This window comes from Dama dama, chromosome 4 (assembly GCF_033118175.1).
Source record: "Dama dama isolate Ldn47 chromosome 4, ASM3311817v1, whole genome shotgun sequence".
Taxonomy (NCBI): Eukaryota; Metazoa; Chordata; class Mammalia; order Artiodactyla; family Cervidae; genus Dama; species Dama dama.
This window is the reverse complement of record NC_083684.1, coordinates 39,460,644-39,479,882: the sequence shown is the minus strand read 5'-3', so window position 1 is coordinate 39,479,882 and position 19,239 is coordinate 39,460,644. Positions and strand designations below refer to the sequence as shown.

Sequence of the window (19,239 nt, the reverse complement as noted above, 5' to 3'; positions counted from 1 at the left end):
GATGAAAATGAAAACTGCAGAAAGTATGTGTTAGAAAAAGAGATATGTTTAATACTTAGCATCGACTAAAAAGGATATAAATTTACAAAACTCATAGTTTGTCATGAGCATCAGTTTTCTGATAAGGACCACTTGGATTAAACAGCAGCTTCCGGTAAATAAGTGCCCCATCAGCAATAGAGAACACTGAGGCCGCGAGTCCAAACACCTGAAACAAAGACACAGTGTCACTGCTGATGGCCACGGTCACACAGGTTTTAAGTGGTCTGCCTGCCAGCTTCCCTTCCTGTTAGGGTTCCCTATTTGTCATCTAATACTGGAATGGGAAGAGATTTCAGAGATCATTTTATTTGCATTCTCAAGTTTTCCCAGTACCTTCCTAGAGAAAGGCAAAGATCATTTAAGTGAGCAGAAACCAATACTGAAGTGGTGTGGGCTCTGAAGCAAATACTTGTCTGGATCTCCTGTTTCCCGATATTACTGTTTAAAGCCCTACTGATAATATTTAGTTACTAATCAACATTTCTATACCCAGTGTTCAACTGTTCCATTTTTCTATTGCGAACTGTACCAGATAAAAAGTCAGGGTTAATATCAGCTCAAGATTTAAGCTGTGATAAGAACTTTGGAGAACTGGAGTTATGAGATGATCCAAAGTGAGCTCTCCAAGGCTGGGCCACATCCACATAAGGGGTGAGATTCTAACTGAGCCTCAGGAAAAACTGAGTAAAGGGAATTAATTGGTACATGGTCTTTAGGTTCTCTGATGGCTATTTGAGAACTGGCACCTGGGCTGGAGAGAGGGATGTCAGTGCTACCACCAGCTCCATCCAACTGCCCAGGAGGTCTGGCTTCAGACTCTGTCCCTTTCCCATCCTGAATCTCAAACACAGCTTCCTAGATTCTGATCACGCTAAGTATTTGGTTGCCCAAAAAAGTCATTCGGGTTCTTCCATAAGATGTCACTGAAAAACCTGAATCAGCTGTTTGACCAACCCAACACTTATTACAGATGCTTTCATGACTCTGCTACTGAGCATGCTGCTGGCTCCTCTGCCGGTAAGCATCTGCCTTTCTTCCCCTTTATTCCTGGCAAACTATGATTCCACTGCCAGAGAGAGGGCCTGTTGTTGTTTAGTTGCTATGTCGTGTCTGACTCTTTTGCGACCCCATGGACTGTAACCCACTGGGTTCTTTTGTCTATGGAATTTTCCAGAGAAGAATAATGGAATAAGTTGCCATTTCCTTCTCCAGGGGATCTTCCTGACCCAAGGATGTAACTCGAGTCTCCTGCATTGGCAGGTGAATTCTTTATCACTGAGCCACCTGAGAAGCCTGCCAGAGAGAGGTAGTTGCTTCCTTTTTCTTGTGCTCCATAGTAATCCACTAACAACTTAAATACAGCTGTTTGCACTTTTGTCTCCTGTATTAGGCTTTAAGCAACTTGAGGATAGGGGTCACATTCTAGTCCGGAGTCATCCAAAAGAAATACGAGTTACCAATGTAAACCACATAATTGATCTAAAAAGTTCCAATTTCCACATTAAAAAGTAAAGAAAAAACAAGTGAAATTAATTTTAATAATATACTTTATTTAGCCTGATATAGGAGAAGGAAATGGCAACCCACTCTAATATTCTTGCCTGGAGAATCCCAGGGACAGAGGAGCCTGGTGGGCTGCCATCTATGGGGTCGCACAGAGTCAGACACGACTGATGCGACTTAGCAGCAGCAGCAGCCTGATATATCCAAAATAATATAATTTCAACATATCAACAATATAATAAAATTATAAGTGAAATATTCTACATTCTTTGGGGGGAGTAGTAAGTCTTTGAAATCCAGTGTGTATTTTACATGTGCAGCTCATCTCAGTTCAGACCAGCCACATTTCCAGTGCTCAGCCACCTGTGGCTTACGGCTCTATACTTTGTCAGCACCTACCAAAGTGCACTTAAAGAATGAATCAATGAATTAATGAGGAAATGAAAGTAAATTCTGTGCCTCCTCCTTCTTTCTCCCTATGGAGGGATAAAATAATCTTTAAAGATAGCTAGCGGAAATTGCTGTTACAGCACCATCTCATTTCTAGGGTAATTCTCATCCCTCATGAAATTGCTTTGGGCCTAGTGAAGTGGAAAAATCTTTGCTGTTGTTCAGTCATTAAGTCGTGTCTGACTCTTTGGAACGCCATGGACTGCAGCATGCCAGGCTTCCCTGTCCTTCACCATCTCCTGGAGTCTGCTCAAACTCATGTCCATTGAGTCGGTGATGCCATCCAACGATCTTATCCTTTGTCATCACCTTCTCCTCCTGCATCAGGGTCTTTTCTAGTGAGACAGCTCTTCACATCAGGTGGCCAAAGTATTGGAGATTCAGCTTTGGCATCAGTCCTCCCAATGTGTATTCAAGGTTGATTTCCTTTAGGAGTAACTGGTTTGATCTCCTTGCAGTCCAAGGGATTTTCAAGAGTCTTCTCCAGCACTATAGTTTGAAAGCATCAGTTCTTTGGCACTCAGCCTTCTTAATGGTCCAATTCTCACATCTGTGCATGACTACTGAAAAAACCATAGCTTTGACTACATGGACTGGATTCTGACACATGTGGCCACTTCTCCCAAGTGGCCCATACTAAGAAAAGATAAGGAAGTTGGAGGGAGATTTATTTAAGAACTTTCTAATTCACTTCTCTAAATTAGAACCTAGAAAAGTCATGATTTTGAACCCCCTCTAAGAAATCTCAGAAGAATATCAGATGAAACTGTAACTAAATTACTTGACTCTTGGTTTGTTTTGGCTTGCCTTCCAAATTAAACTGATTAGCTTTTCTTCAAGCAGTGTTCAAAATAATCCTTCCTACCACCCATTCCCTTACATGACACATGTTTATTCCATCTGTAGCAGTAACTGGACCAGAAATAACTGAGCTCAGAATTGTGTGTCTCTCCTTAACAAGCGGGATGTATAATTTTCTTGAAAAGGGATAGCTATGAAATTCATCCACCATTTGTTATTTTTGCTTGATATCAGGTTTCTGAGAGCTTAGTATTGTAACTGATTCCTAACCCTATATATCTGTGAGAAATACAGAGGAACCTCTTTATTTGGTTAACTTCAAATTTAGTGTGAAATCATATTCCTTCACATTAATCAGGGCATGTGTTCATGCACAAAAATATTAAGCCACTAGGTACTGTGTACTGGGATAGGAGCCTCAAGGATGAAAACCATCTAGTTTTCTGTTCCTCTATCTATTTTTCAAGTAAATTTGAATTCTGATCGAACCTGAAGGGAGAAACTGGAAAGAACCTCCACTTACCCCTCCAAGGACTGTGTATGTTGTGGTTTCTGGGATCAGTGCCAACACAGATACAACTATCAGGAATAGTGCTGTTACCACTGAGTTGATAATATCCTGAAAACACAGAATAGAAAGATCAGAGTTGCATGAAGATCACCAAGAGAATGAATCTGCTCCCTAAAGATTTTGAAAATTCCATTTTTTTTAAAAACAAATTTAAATAAATAACTTAGTTTTAGGAAGTCAAACTGCTATTGTAAAATGACATGTATATTGTATTTGGTCTACAATGATGTCTAATGGGTCTCTTAATGTTATGACACACCAATCATTAATTCCTTATTAGGGCTTATTTGCTTTTTGTTGAAAGGTAGTTGGAGAGAGAACTCATCTGGTTAGGACTGGGTATGTCTTATGTGGAAGGTTTAAAGTAGAAGTCAGAATGCTCAGTTTTAATAAATGTGGAGTGGTCTACACCATAAAACAACTTTATAATGTTACTCCAAATGCAATTAATAAAACTTTGAGCGGGATAAACTTAATTTTCGGGGAAAAAAAAAAAAAACTCCCACACATCTGTATGCAACAGCTGGCCACTTATGCAATCATTTCTGATGATGTAGCTCATTCATGTAATAATTTCTTGAAATGAAGCATTTCTGAACTGTGGCTTTAAGAGGTGCAACTTACATTTGGAATGGATGTATACTGTGGAAAAGGTAAGTCGTCTTTATTCTGGAATAGTTTATGTATATTAGCAGATAACTGTAGCAGGAAGGAATTATTAACACAGAAATCTTCCAAACCCTGGTAACTTAGAAAAGTAGTTATTACAAAGAAAACAGGAAGAGATTCAATGGGGACAGGGCAAGAGTGGATGATACACTTAGGCAGGAAAAAAGTCCTCGTCTGCAGGAGATATTGAGACTAGCTGTCCTAGGTTAGTGCTCCTTTCTGCTGGGTATTTTGCTGTTTCAAGGCAACAGACCACACCTCTGCTCCAGACAGATAGCCGGCCTCCTGGCAGTAATTTGAATAAGTGTATATAAATGGCTTCAGATAAAGATGGTGTTCTAGGAAGGGTAGAGAATAACAGCTGGGGGTGGGGTAGCGGGAGAGGGAAGCATGCATCTGCCCCAGAATATCAGTGATCCTTAATAGTGGTTTCAAGCCTTGTTTATCTATTAAAAACCAAACATCAGTATGCCATGGAGTAGACTATAAATTTAATTACAAAAATGGAGGTTTCTTAGAAATTTTGAGCCTGTTCTTACATATCACCACAAAAACCTGGGTTGCCTCACTGTGTGTGTTTTCTGTCACTGGAGCACTTGAGGGGACCAGTCAGAGGACACCTGCTCTATGAACTGTGTTAGGTACTATACCTCTGGGACAATGACATGCATCACAGGTCTGTTGTGCAGGTGACCAAGCCCTTTCCTGATCAGTGAAGACAGTGGCCATTGATAGAAGTATCGACAGGTTAATTGGAGTCTTCCGCCATCTTGGTGTCCTTCACTTATGTCACAGGCACTGTCCCCAGTTGTGCTCCGGCCTCGCTCCTGTCTGCCACTCTGCAGGGACCTCACTCTGCTCATTACCCTCTTTGGTCCCTGGCCAGGTTTCTTCAACTCAGTGCTGTCCCTCTGCCCACAGCCATCTCCTTACCTGCTCAGTCTAACTATTCCCACCACTTTTCTGTCACTAGTCCACACCGGGGCCTCTATTAATACAGTGAATATATATACATAATTTTTTTCTGGGCTTTCTCTCCTTACTTATAACATTAGTCACCTCTCCTTTCTTCTCGAAATGCTCTCCTCTCTTGACTTCTGGGACACGGATCTCCCTTGGGTCCTCTCCTGTCCTTCTCTCGCCACTCACTTCTCCTTTTCATGCCAGATGTTGATATTTCCCAGTCTTGCCTTCATCTTGCTTTACTCTCCCTCAGAGCCATTTTCCCATCACGAGGTGATAATTCCCCCAAAGTTGCAGCTCTAACTTCTCTCCTAAGCCTCAGACCTGAATATTTCCATCTGAATGTCCCATAAGGCACTAAAACCTTCTTTTTCTTAAGCCGGACTCATTATCCACCTCTCCCCTCGAATAAACCTATTCTTCCTCCTAAACTTCCTGTCTTGTTACCCTCTTAAGACGGTTCTTTAAATGGCAGCTCTCCTTGATTTTTCTGTTACCCAATCCTATCAGTTTTCATCAACACTCTTTCTCTCCAGGTACAGTTTTAACCTTGATTTAGGCCTTTCTCATTTTCATATCTGGATTATGATAAAAGACTTTTAAGGGGTCTATGAAACCCACCTCTGGTTTGTCCCTCTTCAAGCCATTATTGACATTGCCACCAGCGATCTCCTCAAATATAAGCTAATTGTGTCACTCTACTTAAAAACCTCCCAAAGCTTCCAGTGGCTTTTGGGTTAAAACCCAGGACACTCAAATTCTTGCATGCTCTGACCTCCTACTGCCACTCAAACCTGTACTCTTGCCCCCTCTCTGCTTCGTGGCCACTCAGAACTCCTGCAGCTCCTTGAGGGTCCAGCTTTTTCTCCACCTAGAACCTCACACACACACACTGTTCCCTGTACTGGGAGAATTCTCAGCCCTGTTATCAGTCAGCTGACTACTTTTCATCCTCCAGCCCTCAACTCAGGCGTAGTTTTCCTCAGGCAAGCCTATTATGATTTGGTTTCCTTCTCCTCTAGGAACCTTCACACCATCCAGGGAGCACCTATTAGTATTATACTGAATTGCTCACCAATCTTGCTTGGAAAGTCTTGCTTGCTATGGAAAGTCTGTCAGTTGCAAGATTTGTGTTTTGTTTTCTCAAAGAGCCTAGTATAGAACCTGGGATTAGTAGATACTTAATATTTGCGGAATAAATGATTTCATGGGCTCAAGAGCAGAGAGGAGTCTGGGTTTCATGATGGTGTGATAACTGAGTTGACCAGATAGCATCATTTCTGAGTACAGTATCAGCCCAGGGTGAGTCTCAGAGATTTGGAGACTACTTTTCAGTATGCTGCACGTAGGCCATGCTCCCTTTCTGCGTATCCTGTGAAATTTATTTTCCAAGTTTATTACTGGGACATGTAAGAAGCTCCAGAGAATTATTACAGTTTGGGGGAAAAATATAAATGCTAAAATGTGTTAAGTTTTATTAACCTTGGAAAAGCAGAGTGTGAAGAGCACTATATAACTTTTAGGGTGTAAGATGAACAGGATGTGAACCATGTTCATCATCTCTTTGGGATAATTTAGCTGAGTCCTTTCTGCCGCTAAACGATGTGACAGGACCACCTAAGGAAGGTTTAGTCATCTCCTGTCCAGACCTTGCTGTAGTCAGCTCCAGTTCCACAGTGGAGCACAAGGAGGAGTTTGGAGGGATGCCACAGAGATCCTATTGTTCCCCCAGCTCTCCACTTTGGGGACTTTCTCAGCTTGTGATTAGCCTGAAGTGCTCATCATTGGCCTTCAAAAGTGGTTCCAGAAAGTGCCACCTTAAGGCATGTTTATGGTTTGAGAATAGCTCTAAAGTCCTCTCTCCTTAATATGAGTTGAAGTGAAGTGTTAGGTGCTCATGTCCAACTCCCTGCGATCCTATGGACGGAAGCCTGCCAGGCTCCTCTGTCCATTGGATTTTCCAGGCAAGAATACTGGAGTAAGTTGCCATTTCCTACTCCAGGGGATCTTCCCGACCCAGGGATCTTGGGTCATCTGCATTGCAGGAGGATTCTTTACCTGCTGAGCCACCAGGCAAGTCCCCTCATACAGGGTTAGTCAGCTTGGATATGAGTGCTCTGGAACCCAAAAGGATGAGACCAGTGCAAATACCAGTCTGGCCAAAGGGTGGAAAGGCAGCAGGGGTCTCAGAAAGGAGACCTAAGGAGATAGGATTCTGGGGCTAAGACTTGAAAGAGGAGCAGTGAAGTTGCTCTGGTTTTCCTAGAACCAGCTTATGGTCTAGGCTGACAGGCCAAGAATCTTAGCTAATATCTTCAACTTGCCTATTTCAAGAGTTTCTGGACCATTTGGGTGCTCCACTGGGCAGCTATTCCTAAAGCTGTGAGTATGACAGGTAAAGTCCCTATGCTACTGAATAAGGTTCTACAAGATGAGTTAAAAATTATTTAGCATCAATGATGACAGACATTTTAAAGTAAGATAACATTGTGCTTTATTCAGCCTCTAAATTATTTTGATTTTCCATTTAGTGATCAGGGATATGTAAGATGTAGATACTTGTGTATCTGGCTCCATCTCTGTTCCCTAATTCTGAGGTCATATCAACATGAACTTTAAAGGAAGGTAAAGATTAAGAATGCTCTATGATTTTATTTGACCATGATCTTAAATTTAAATTTATTTTGATGATCTACCCCTAAGTGAATTTCCCTAACAGAAACATCAGCCTTATCTACCGATAGATGGAGCTCCGAGGAGAATCCATGCTCAACGGTTGCTCTGGTTCCCTGAGGATCTCCCCAGAGCACAATAGCAGTGGATAGAGTTCCTCCTTCCTAAGCTTGTTAAAGATTCCTTAAAGGTTTATGAAAACTAAACAACAGAGTTTATTAAAATGTCTCTTTACGGCAGGAAAAAGTAGTTAGCAATGAAACTGAACACTTACAAGTAAAGGCCAAAATAAACAGCTAATTAATTGATCAAGTCTGAATATATATAAAACTATGAAAAATAAAGTAGCAGTGGCTTCAAATCCAGTGACAACAATGTACGGCTCTGGCGCTTGTGCTAGGATGAAAAGGGTCATAGATGTCACAACTAGTGCCTAGAGGAAAAAAAAAAAAACATGATCTCTTCAGTGATTATTGAACAAGTTTAAGTTGTAAAAATGATCAATTCTAAATGACAAAATAAATGGGTTTTTTCTTTATACACACACATACATCTAAAAGAGGCAGACTAAAATGTACGGATGTCGACTTCTCTTTTCATTTTAGAGAACTAGGTATCCCTTTCTGTTTTGTTTAATTAATTTCCTCACTTGTATACCTAATACCATCACTTCCCACATCCATTCCCTTGATCTTTTCCCACTAAATAGCTCCCTTTCCCTCTCATACCTTCAATCTCTCCTCCTCCACTAGCTCCTTTCCTCATCATCTTATCAACATATCTAAGTTATCTTGCCTCTCTCTTTTTAAATAATATTTATTTATTTATTTGGTTGTGCTGAGTCTTACTTGCTGCATGTGGGATCTAGTTCCCTGACCAGGGATTGAACTTGGGTCCCCTGCATTAGGAGCATGGAGCCTTAGCCACTGGACTACCAGGGAAGTCTCTAAGTTATCTTCTCTTAAAACATACACACCCCTTCCTTTCATCTGCTCCCCACAGAAATTCCCATTTTCTATTTCTCCCTATAATGCTTCTCAAAAAGAGCCTGTGTACTGGCTGTTATAATTCCTTATCTTCCTCATCACTCCTTAACATGTAACAAAAATCTGGAATCTACTGTCAAATTTAAACTTAGAGTGTTGCCGTGAAAAACATTGGGGGTGCTTCTCTGGTGGCTAAGTGGTGAAGAATCCATCTACCAATGCAGAAGACACAGACTCGATCCCTGGTCTGAGAGGATCCACATGCTATGGAGCAGCTAAGCCTGAGCACCACAATTATTGAGCCTGTGCCCTAGAGCCCAGGAGCCACAACTGCTGAGCCCACGTGCTATAACTTCTGAAGCCCACGAGCTCTAGAGCCTGTGCTCTGCAACGAGAGAAGCTGCCACAATGAGAAGCTTGTGCAGTGCAACTAGAGAGTAGCCCCTGCTTGCTGAAACTAGAGAAAAGCCCATGTGGCAATGAAGACCCAGCACAGTCAAAAATAAATAAAAATTAATTTTTTAAAAAGAAAAATACTGGGAAGGAAAGTTTAAAACAAAGTGTCAGAGAAAAACAATTCTCTGAAGAACCCTGTGGAGAAGAAAAGGAAAAAGAAAAAAAAAAAACCCAATTCTGGTACATCACTTTTTAACGCATTTTCTCTTACGTAAACATAATGCAATCAGAATGAACAAAAATTTAAGTGAAAAAAACCCAAGATAATTAATCTAATCTAATTTCCTTGTTTCCAAATGAAGATGTAGAAAAGAGAACTGATAAGTGACTTAAAGGAAAAAATAAGCTGGTAGGTCCCTGAGAGTCTGTTGATGTTGTGGTGTTCTTACAGGAGATACAGCTTTATTCAAAGTCTCTGTGGACTTGGAAAATGATTTTGGCAGGAGTCTTTGCTGATTAGACTTTTATGATCAGTCTGTTAGCATCCACATTCTCTTTTTAACCTTGGATCTATATAGGCTACTTATTCATAAGTCTATCAGTTACTTTATTAGTGTAAAAGTAGCTTACTTTGAAACTTCTAAATTGGTCAGTTTCTTTTACAGTAAATATACAACTAAAAATAACAACTAAATAACTTGTTCTTTATAATTAATATAATTACTATCAGCAACATATCTCAAATCACTTCATTTACTCTACTGAACCAAATAAGGTCTTGAGTTCATGGGTTATGAAATCAAGGGTCACTTTTTCAGTCCCCATCATCTGTAACCTTGGAATTGGGCACATTTCCCATGATTTCAGTCACCCTGGATTCTCCCCCAATCCATACTTAACAGCTCTTATAATTTTCCTGTCTCCTGGCATTCATTTTCAGTTAATATTTCAATATTTCATTAATATCTCAAACATTTCTTCATCTCTCTATGTGGACTGCTTTTGCCAAGATCATCAATGATTTCAGAATTACTAAATTTAACAAACATTTTTCAATCCTTATGCTACTGGACCCCCATGACTTACTTGCTATTGGCTTTTTCCTACTTTTCTACTTCTTGACTCCCATGTCACCTCTTTGAGTTCTTATTCCTCTGAAACCATTCTCCCTTAGTGGGCTTTCCTTTTACACATCACTTTAAAATACTGACATTTGCTTAGATTCTATCCACAACCCACTCAACAAATCTGAGTCTCTACCCCAGGTGTATCTTTAACATCTCACACATAAACAGCCATTTAGAACATCTGAATAACCTACAGGAATCTTCAATTCACCGTGGGCAAAACTGATGTCATCTTGTCCCTTGCTCCTGCATTCACTATCTTAATTGGTGATACGACCGTCTCTCTTTTCACCTGCCCTGGAAACCTAAGATCACTGCTCCAACTTACTGCCCACAACAGACCAATCATTAGGTCCTGCTGACTTAATGCCTAAACATTTTGGGAATCCACTTAGTCACTCCAGTTACTGCTCTTCAGTATCTCTTCCTTGAACTAACATGACAAAGATACTATAGTGAAATTTCTAAAATGAAGATCTGTGCAACTCTCCACCTGTTTAAAACCTTTCAGGGGTTCCCCATGGTTTTCAGAATAGAGCCTCCCTTCACCATGGTGTTCAAATCTTCCATGACTCAGCTCCTGTCTACTTTAGCAAAGAGCTGTTGACAATTTATCTACAGGATGATTCCAGTGTTCAATTCTCAGTCCTCATCTTATTTGAACTGTTATCAGTATTTGTCATAGTTGATCATTCTCTCGAGAATTTTCTTCATTTGGCTTCTAGGACACCGTACTCTTGGTTCCTCTCACTTCCCTAATTGCTCTCTCTCTCATTCTTCCAAAGAAGAGAGAGAAGAAAACCAAAGTTTTCTCTGGTGGCTCAGACAGTAAAGAATCTGCCAGCAATGCAGGAGACCTGGGTTCGATCTCTGGGTTGGGAAAATCCCCTGAAGAAGGGAACGGCTTCCCACTCCAGTATTCTGGTCTGGAGAATTCTATGGACAGAGGAGCCCGGCAGGCTACAGTCCATGGGGTCACAAAGAATCGGACATGATTCAGCGACTTTCACTTTCATTCTCCTTTGTTGGTTCTTCCTCCTCCCCCCAACCCCTTAATGTTGAAGTGTTCCAGGGCTCAATCCATGGTCCTCTTCTCCACTCTATGTACAATCACCTCTTGATGACCTCATCAGTCTTATGACTTTAAATACCTCTATTTCTGCAGTGGCTTCCTGGTGGCTCAATGGTAAAGAATATGCCTGCAGTGCAGGAGTTGCAGGAGACTTGGGTTCGATCCCTGAGTCGGGAAGACCCCATGGAGGAAAATACGGCTACCCACTGTAATATTTGTGCCTGGAGAATCCCATGGACAGAGGAGCCTGGCGGGCTACAGTCCAAAGGGTCACACAGAATTGGACATGACTGAAGGGACTTAGCACACATTTCTGCAGTGCCAATCTCTCCTACAATCCAGTCTTGTATATTCCAAATGCCTATTCAGTATTGCCACTTGAATGTCTGATAGACATCTCTAACAATGAAATCCAAAATTGAACTTCTGTTTCTCTGGCTACATCTGCTTTACCCACAGGCTTTCAGTGGATGGCAGTTCCATTCTTCCAGTTGCTTAGGCCAAAAACTTTGGTGGGATCTCGGACTCCTCTGTCTTTTTCACACCACACCTGGTTCATCAGCAAATCTTGTTGGGGCTACTTTCAATATATGTCCCAAATGTGACCATTTCTCATAACCTACTCTGCTAGAGGCCTGGTCTGAGCCACAGTCATCTCTTGCCCAGATTACTGCAGTAGCTCTAACTGATCATCTTTTTTTCTACCCTTGCCTCTGCAGGAATCCTCCTGTCCCCCATCCCCCCAGCCCCGTCTATTGTCACCATAGCTGCTGGTGCACTTTTAAAAGTGTTAGTCAGAGCATATAAAACTTTATTCACAACCTTCATCTCCCACTGTGTCATGTCCCCATGTCACTCCACCCCAGCTGTACTGGTTTTCTTGCTTTTCCTTGAACACTTCAGGTACATTCCTGCCGTAGGGCCATTGTACTGGGTTTTCCTTTGCCTAAAGCACTTTTTCCTTCACATTGGGTTGGCCAAAAAGTTCATTTGGGGTTTTCTATAACATCTTATGGAAACAACAGAGCAATCTTTTTGGCTAACCCAATGTATTCATGGTTAACTCTCTCATCTCCCTTAACACTTTGCTCAGAAGTCATCTCAACAGGGCCTAATCTGACCATTCTAGTCTTACAACCTGCAACCATCCTCTTCAACCCTTCCTTCTCTTATGCTCTCTTACCTGGCCTTAGTTTTCTCTTGTTCCATAGCACCTACCCCCTTCTAGAACACTACACCATTTATTTATTTTTTGTTTGTTTTTTTTTCCCTTCCTCCCACCCCAATACATAAACTCCATGAGTACAAGGATCTTTGCTTTGTTCCCTGATACTTCCCAAGAGCCAGAAACAGTGCCTGGAACATGGCAGGCTTTCGATAAATATTTGTTGAATGGAAAAAATAAAGCAGCACTCAACTTGTTATGGATTCTTATAAATCATGCTTTTTTTTTTTTTTTGCCTCCAAGCCTTTACTCAGGTGACTGTCCCTTAAACCCTACCTGTGTCCCCCTAAGAAGCTTCCTGATACCTCCTTGTTTAAATGCTTCACTCTGTATCCTAACTTCATCTTATCAAACACCAAAACTATCTGCTTGTGTGTCTGACTCTGTCTAAACTGAAGCACCCCATGAGTCAGGGACTTTTGTCTTGGGTGTCTTTGTTGTTTCAAGTCCTAACTCAGGGCTGGGAAGACAGTAAATATTCAAAATGTTTGTGGAGGAAATTCATATGTCAAAAACCAAAACTTTCTCACAAAAAACTGTTTCTCCTCCAGTGTTCCAGAGCTTTCAGAACCCCAGACCTTCCAGTCACTTCTTTCCTGATTATTTACTCCCAACCCAAGGGAGTTTCTCTGTTCTTTGAAGTGAAAGTGTGTTAGTTGCCCAGTATGTCCAACTCTATTCGATCCCATGGATTGTAGCCAGGTTCCTCTGTCCATGGAATTCTCCAGGCAAGAATACTGGAGTGGGTTGCCATTTCCTTTACCAGGGGATCTTCCTGACCTGGGGATCAAACCCAGGTCTCCTGCACTGCAGGTGGATTCTTTACCAGGGATTCTGAGCCACCAGGGAAGCCCTTTGAACTCAAGTAGTTTTCTAAACTTCCCTCAGGCCTTCTGACTTGCAGTATGTTATATTTTTTGGAATCACAGACTTTGGTGTGGAAGGGCCTTGCATACAGTTTGTTCTGCCCACTCACCTGGAGTCTGAGCTGCCATTACAATGTGCTCACCAGGAACTTGCCTGCACCTGGTACCTCTTCTCTCTGGGAATGTACTGCCTTCCCAAGTGGCCACTTATTTTGGCACTTTCCCAATAGAAAACTCTTTCTCATATTAAGCGGGGCTGTTTCCTTGTAAGCTTTAACTTTCTATCCCCTCTACTTATAGGTCACCTCTTTAAACTTTAAGAATTATTTTTTTTTCGTTCCCCTGTTCTTTAGTTTCTTCAACATAGTCTCCTATGATAATTTCCACTTCTCTAACTAGCCAGTCATCATCCTCCAAATGACAGTCCATTCTCTCCCAAATCTCTATCCAGAACTGGCTGCAATCTCTTGGCAGGTCTGACACCCCAGGAATGTGCAGTTCCACTGTCCTTGCTCTGGGCTCTATCAGCCTTGAGCTCACTCAGATCCAAACTTGTGAGTTATACTGTAAAAAACACAAGCACATGAAGATTAAACAATATGTTTCTAAATAACCAACAGGTTACTGAAGAAATCAAAAGGGAAATAAAAAAATTTCTAGAAACAAATGACAATGAAAATACGACAACTCAAAGCATATGGGATGCAGTAAAAGCAGTTCTAAGAGGTAAGTTTATAGCAATACAATCCTACCCCAAGAAACAAGGAAAACATTGAATAGACAATCTAACTTTACACCTAAAACAACTGGAAAAAGAAGAACAAAAAAACCCCAAAATTATTAGAAGGAAAGAAATCATAAAGATCAGAGCAGAAATAAATTAAAAAAATGAAAGAAACAACAGTAAAGATGAATAAAGCTAGCTGGTTCTTTGAGAAGATAAACAAAATTGACAAACCTTTGGCCAGACCCATCAAGAAAATAAGAGAGATGAATCAAATCAACAGAATTAGAAATGAAAAAGGAGAGGTTACAATAGGCAATGCAGAAATACGAAGGATTATAAGAGACTATTATGAACAATTATAGGGCAATAAAATGGATAACCTGGAAGAAATGGACAGATTCTTAGAAAAGTCCAATCTTCCAAGACTGAACCAGGAAGAAATAGAAATTATGAACAACCCAATTACAAGCAATGAAATTGAAGCTGTGATCAAAAATCTCCCAAAAAACAAAAGCCCAGTCCAGATGGCTTCACAGGAGAATGCTATCAAACATTTAGAGAAGAGCTAATGCCTATCTTTTTCATTGGAAGGACTGATGCTGAAGCTGAAACTCCAATACTTTGGCCACCTCATGCGAAGAGTTGACTCATTGGAGAAGACCCTGATGCTGGGAAGGATTGGGGGCAGGAGGAGAAGGGGATGACAGAAAATGAGATGGCTGGATGGCATCACTGACTCGATGGACATGAGTTTGAGTGAACTCCAGGAGTTGGTGATGGACAGGGAGGCCTGGCGTGCTGCGATTCATGGGGTTGCAAAGAGTCAGACACGACTGAGAGACTGAGCTGAACTGAACTGAATGCCTATCCTTCTAAAACTCTTTTAAAAAATTGCAGAGGAAGGAATACTTCCAAACTCATTCTATGAGGCCACCATCACCCTGATACTGAAGCCAGACAAAGACAACACAAAAAAAGAAAACTACAGGCCAATATCACTGATGAACATAGATGCAAAAATCCTCAACAAAATTTTAGCAAAAAGAATTCAGAAGCACATCAGAAAGCTCATACATCATGATCAAGTTGGGTTTATTCCAGGGATGCAAGGATTCCTCAATATATGCAAATCAATCAATGTAATACACCGTATTAACAAATTGAAAGATAAAAACCATATGATAATCTCAATAGATTCAGAAAAAGCCTTTGACAAAATTCAGCACCCATTTATTATTAAAACTCTTCAAAAAATGGGCACAGAAGAAACCTGCCTCAATATAGTAAAGGCCACATATGATAAACCTACAGCAAACATTATACTCAATGGTGAAAAACTGAAAGCATTCCCCCTAAGATCAGGAATAAGACAAGGGTGTCCACTTTCACCACTATTATTCAACATAGTTCTGGAAGTCCTAGCTACAGCAATCAGAGAAGAAAAAGAAATAAAAGGAATCCAGATCAGAAAAGAAGAAGTAAAGCTCTCACTATTTGCAGATGAATGATACTGTACATAGAAAACCCTAAAGATAGTATCAGAAAATTACTAGAGCTAATCAGTGAATTTAGCAAAGTTGCAGGACACAAAATAATACACAGAAATCACTTACATTTCTACATACTAACAATGAAAAATCTAAAAAAGAAATTAAGGAATCAATCCCATTCACCATTGCAATGAAAATAATAAAATATCTAGGAATAAACTTACCTAAGGAGATAAAAGAACTCTACACAGAAAATTATAAGACACTGATGAAAGAAATCAAAGATGACACAAATAGATGGAGAGATATTCCATGTTCCTGGGTAGGAGGAATCAATATTGTGAAAATGACTATACTACCAAACACAATCTACAGATTCAATGAGATCCCTATCAAATTACCAATGGCATTTTTCACAGATCTAGAACAAAAAATTTCACAATTCATATGGAAACACAAAAGACCCCAAATACCCAGAGCAGTCTTGAAAAAGAAGAATGGAGCTGGAGGAATCAACCTTCCTGACTTCAGATTATACTACAAAGCTACAGTCATAAAGACAGTATAGTACTGGCACAAAAACAGAAATATAGACCAATGGAACAAGATAGAAAGCCGAGAAATAAACCCATGCCCCTATGAGTACCTTATTTTTGACAAAAGAGGCAAGAATATACAATGGGGCAAAGAGAGCCTCTTCAATAAATGTTGCTGGGAAAACTGGACAGCTACATGTAAAAGAATGAAATGAGAACACTTCCTAACACCATACACAAAGATAAACTCAAAATGGATTAAAGACCTAAATGTAAGACCAGAAACTATAAAACTCTTAGAGGAAAACATAGGCAGAACACTCGATGACATAAATCAAAGCAAGATCCTCCATGACCCATCTTCTAGATTAATGGAAATGAAAACAAAAGCAAACAAGTGGGACCTGATTAAACTTAAAAGCTTTTATACAGCAAAGAAAACTATAAGAAAGGTGAAAAGACAATCCTCAGAATGGGAGAAAATAATAGCAAATAAAACAACTGACAAAGGATTAATTTCCAAAATATACAAGCAGCTCATACAACTCAATACCAGAAAAACAACCCAATCAAAAAGTGGGGAAAAGACCTAAACAGACATTTCTCCAAAGAAGACATACAGATGGCTAACAAACACATGAAAATATGCTCAAAACTGCACATTATTAGAGAAATGCACATCAAAACTACAATGAGATATCACTTCACACCAGTCAGAATTGCCATCATCAAAAAGTCTACAAACAATAAACGCTGGAGAGGGTGTGGAGAAAAGGGAACCCTCTTGCATTGTTGGTGGGAATTTAAATTGATACAGCCACTATGGAAGATGGTATGGAGATTCCTTAAAAAACTAGGAATAAAACCACCATATAACCCAGCAATCCCACTCCTAGGTATATATCCTGAGGAAACAAAAATTGAAAAAGACACATGTATCCCATTGTTCATTGCAGCACTATTTACAATAGCTAGAACATGGAAGCAACCTAGATGTCCATTGACAGATGAATGGATAAAGAAGTTGTAGTACATATACACAATGGAATATTACTCAACCATAAAAAGGAATACATTCGAGTCAGTTCTAATGAGGTGGATGAACCTAGAGCCTATTATACAGAGTGAAATAAGTCAGAAAGAGAAAGATAAATATTGTATTCTAACACATATATATGGAATCTAGAAAAATGGTACTGAAGAATTTATTTACAGGGCAGCAATGGAGAAACAGACATAGAGAATAGACTTATGGACATGGGGAGAGGGGAGGAGAGGTGAGACGTCTGGAAAGAGTAACATGGAAACTTACATAGCCAAGGAGAATTTGCTGTATGGCTCAGGAAACTCAAACAGGGGCTCTGTATCCATCTTAGAGGCGTGGGATGGGGAGGGAGTTGAGAGGGAGGTTCAAAAGGGAGGAAGGATATATGTATACCTATGACTGATTCATGTTGAGGTTTGACAGATTTCTGTAAAGCAATTACCCTTCAATTAAAAAAACAATTTTAAAAACACAATGAGATATCACTACACACCTATGAGTGTACTAAAAACATTTAGTTGTACCCTTTAAATTAGCAAGCTTTATCATATATGAAGTATCTCAATAAAGCTTGGGGAAAAAAAAAAAACCAAAAAACTTGAGTTATAGTAAGTAAACACAGCATCCTCCGAAACCCCTCAGTGCATTTTTCTGTTTTGGTTTTAATCTCATTGGCGTCTGAATGTACAACTGCAGCAGCCTCACATGGTAACCTGGGTAACTGGTTTGGGGGTCCAAGTGTAGGCCATTCATGCAGGTGTGTAGAACTTGTTTTATGAGTGGGTCTGTAAAGTGCCAGTCGCTTAGTTGTGTTCGACTGTTTGAGACCCCATGGATTGTAGCCTGCCACACTCCTCTGTCCATGGGATTCTCCAGGCAAGCATACTGGAGTGGGTAGTCATGCCCTTCTCGAGGGGATCTTCCTGACCCAGGGATCGAACCCGGTCTCCTGCATTGCAGGCAGATTCTTTACCGTCTGAGCTACCAGGAAAGATCCTCTGGAGAAGGTCATGGCAACCCACTCCAGTACGCTTGCCTGGAGAATCCCATGGGCCGAGGAGCCTGGCGGGCTACAGTCCATGGGGTCTCAAAGAGAGGGACACGACTGAGTGACTAACCCTTGGCTACCACTGGGTACAGAAAGCCTCTGATGAAGACGACAGTTGCTCTCTCTCCTTCCACCCCCAGGGTGTAGGGAGAAATGCCTTCCCTTTAAGAAGGCCTTGATAGAAACAAAGTTGAAAGAGAGAAGGAGACTAAGGAGCATAAGCTTCATACTTGGCAGCTTGATCTCCTAGCAGGGGAGTGCGCGGGGACTCCGCCCCCCAGTTCCCTGGCCCCGCCCTCACCAATCGTATCAGCTTCACGTGGCCTTTCACGCTGAAGCAGAAGGGACGAGACTCCGACTTAGGTTTCAGGGTCTGCATCGCCCCTGCAGACCCAGCAGCAGCACTTTCCCGCCGGTCCCCCTATTCAGCGCACCTCTCTGCCAAGCCCTGTGCCAAGTCTGCAACGGCCACCCCGGCCACGTGCAGCGCTTCTAGGCTTCCCGCCCTGGCGCGTGCATGCGCAGGTCACTGCAGCCGCACTTGGGTGCACGCCAGGTCCCCCACTCCCTGCCACAGGCTCTGGCTCTGCGGAATCTGCGTTTCCACTAACCTACAGGGGAGCTACGGAGGCCAGCTTCTCCCCACCCCCTAGTTGTCTGTCCAGACGACCACGTATTGATTGTACATTTGATAAAAGATAAACTGAGGCATATTAAAATTTTCAAGATTTTATTTGAACAAACAAAAAAAAATGATTCAAATAGGGCAGCAATCCAGTCCAACAGAAAGGAGCTCTGAAGAGGTGTACAAAATGAAAGACTTTTAAAGGCAGAAGGGAGCGGGAACAAGGAAATTGGTTATTGCAAGATTCCTTTCCTAGGGAATGCAGGGGGTCTATCAGGTTACCTAACTCAGAGGTTCCCAGCCTCTGGGATCTAATGCCTGATGATCTGATCTGAGGTGGAGCAGATGTCATAATACTACAAATAAAGTGCACAATATTATTACACAATAAGTGTAATGCACTTCAATTATCCTGAAACCGTCT

General features: G+C 41.1%; 1 protein-coding gene across 2 annotated transcripts; it reads right to left on the bottom strand.

Moving 5' to 3' along the window:
- Positions 1–28: 28 nt before the first annotated feature.
- LOC133054046 (chemokine-like factor) lies at positions 29–18,569 on the bottom strand. 2 transcript variants are annotated; one of them, XM_061138658.1, is made up of 3 exons: positions 18,492–18,569; positions 3,320–3,415; positions 29–208 (listed from the first exon to the last, which is right to left on the bottom strand). In XM_061138658.1, exons 1-3 carry the CDS (start codon positions 18,567–18,569, stop codon positions 92–94), a joined length of 291 nt encoding a protein of 96 aa, XP_060994641.1. In that variant the 3' UTR covers positions 29–91. The 2 variants fall into 2 exon arrangements, with proteins under 2 accessions (XP_060994641.1, XP_060994640.1); XM_061138657.1 differs by lacking the exon at positions 18,492–18,569 and adding an exon at positions 7,947–10,854.
- Positions 18,570–19,239: the final 670 nt, after the last annotated feature.

What these genes read in the sequence shown, in the direction of transcription:
- LOC133054046 (XM_061138657.1), bottom strand. Translation starts at nt 8,087, where the DNA reads ATGACCCTTTTCATCCTAGCACAAGCGCCAGAGCCGTACATTGTTGTC. An exon ending in GTTTATTTTGGCCTTTACTT is followed by an intron (nt 3,416 to 7,946) that starts GTAAGTGTTCAG and finishes CTGTGTTTTCAG; the next exon opens with GATATTATCAACTCAGTGGT. An exon ending in CATACACAGTCCTTGGAGGG is followed by an intron (nt 209 to 3,319) that starts GTAAGTGGAGGT and finishes TCTTTGTTTCAG; the next exon opens with GTGTTTGGACTCGCGGCCTC.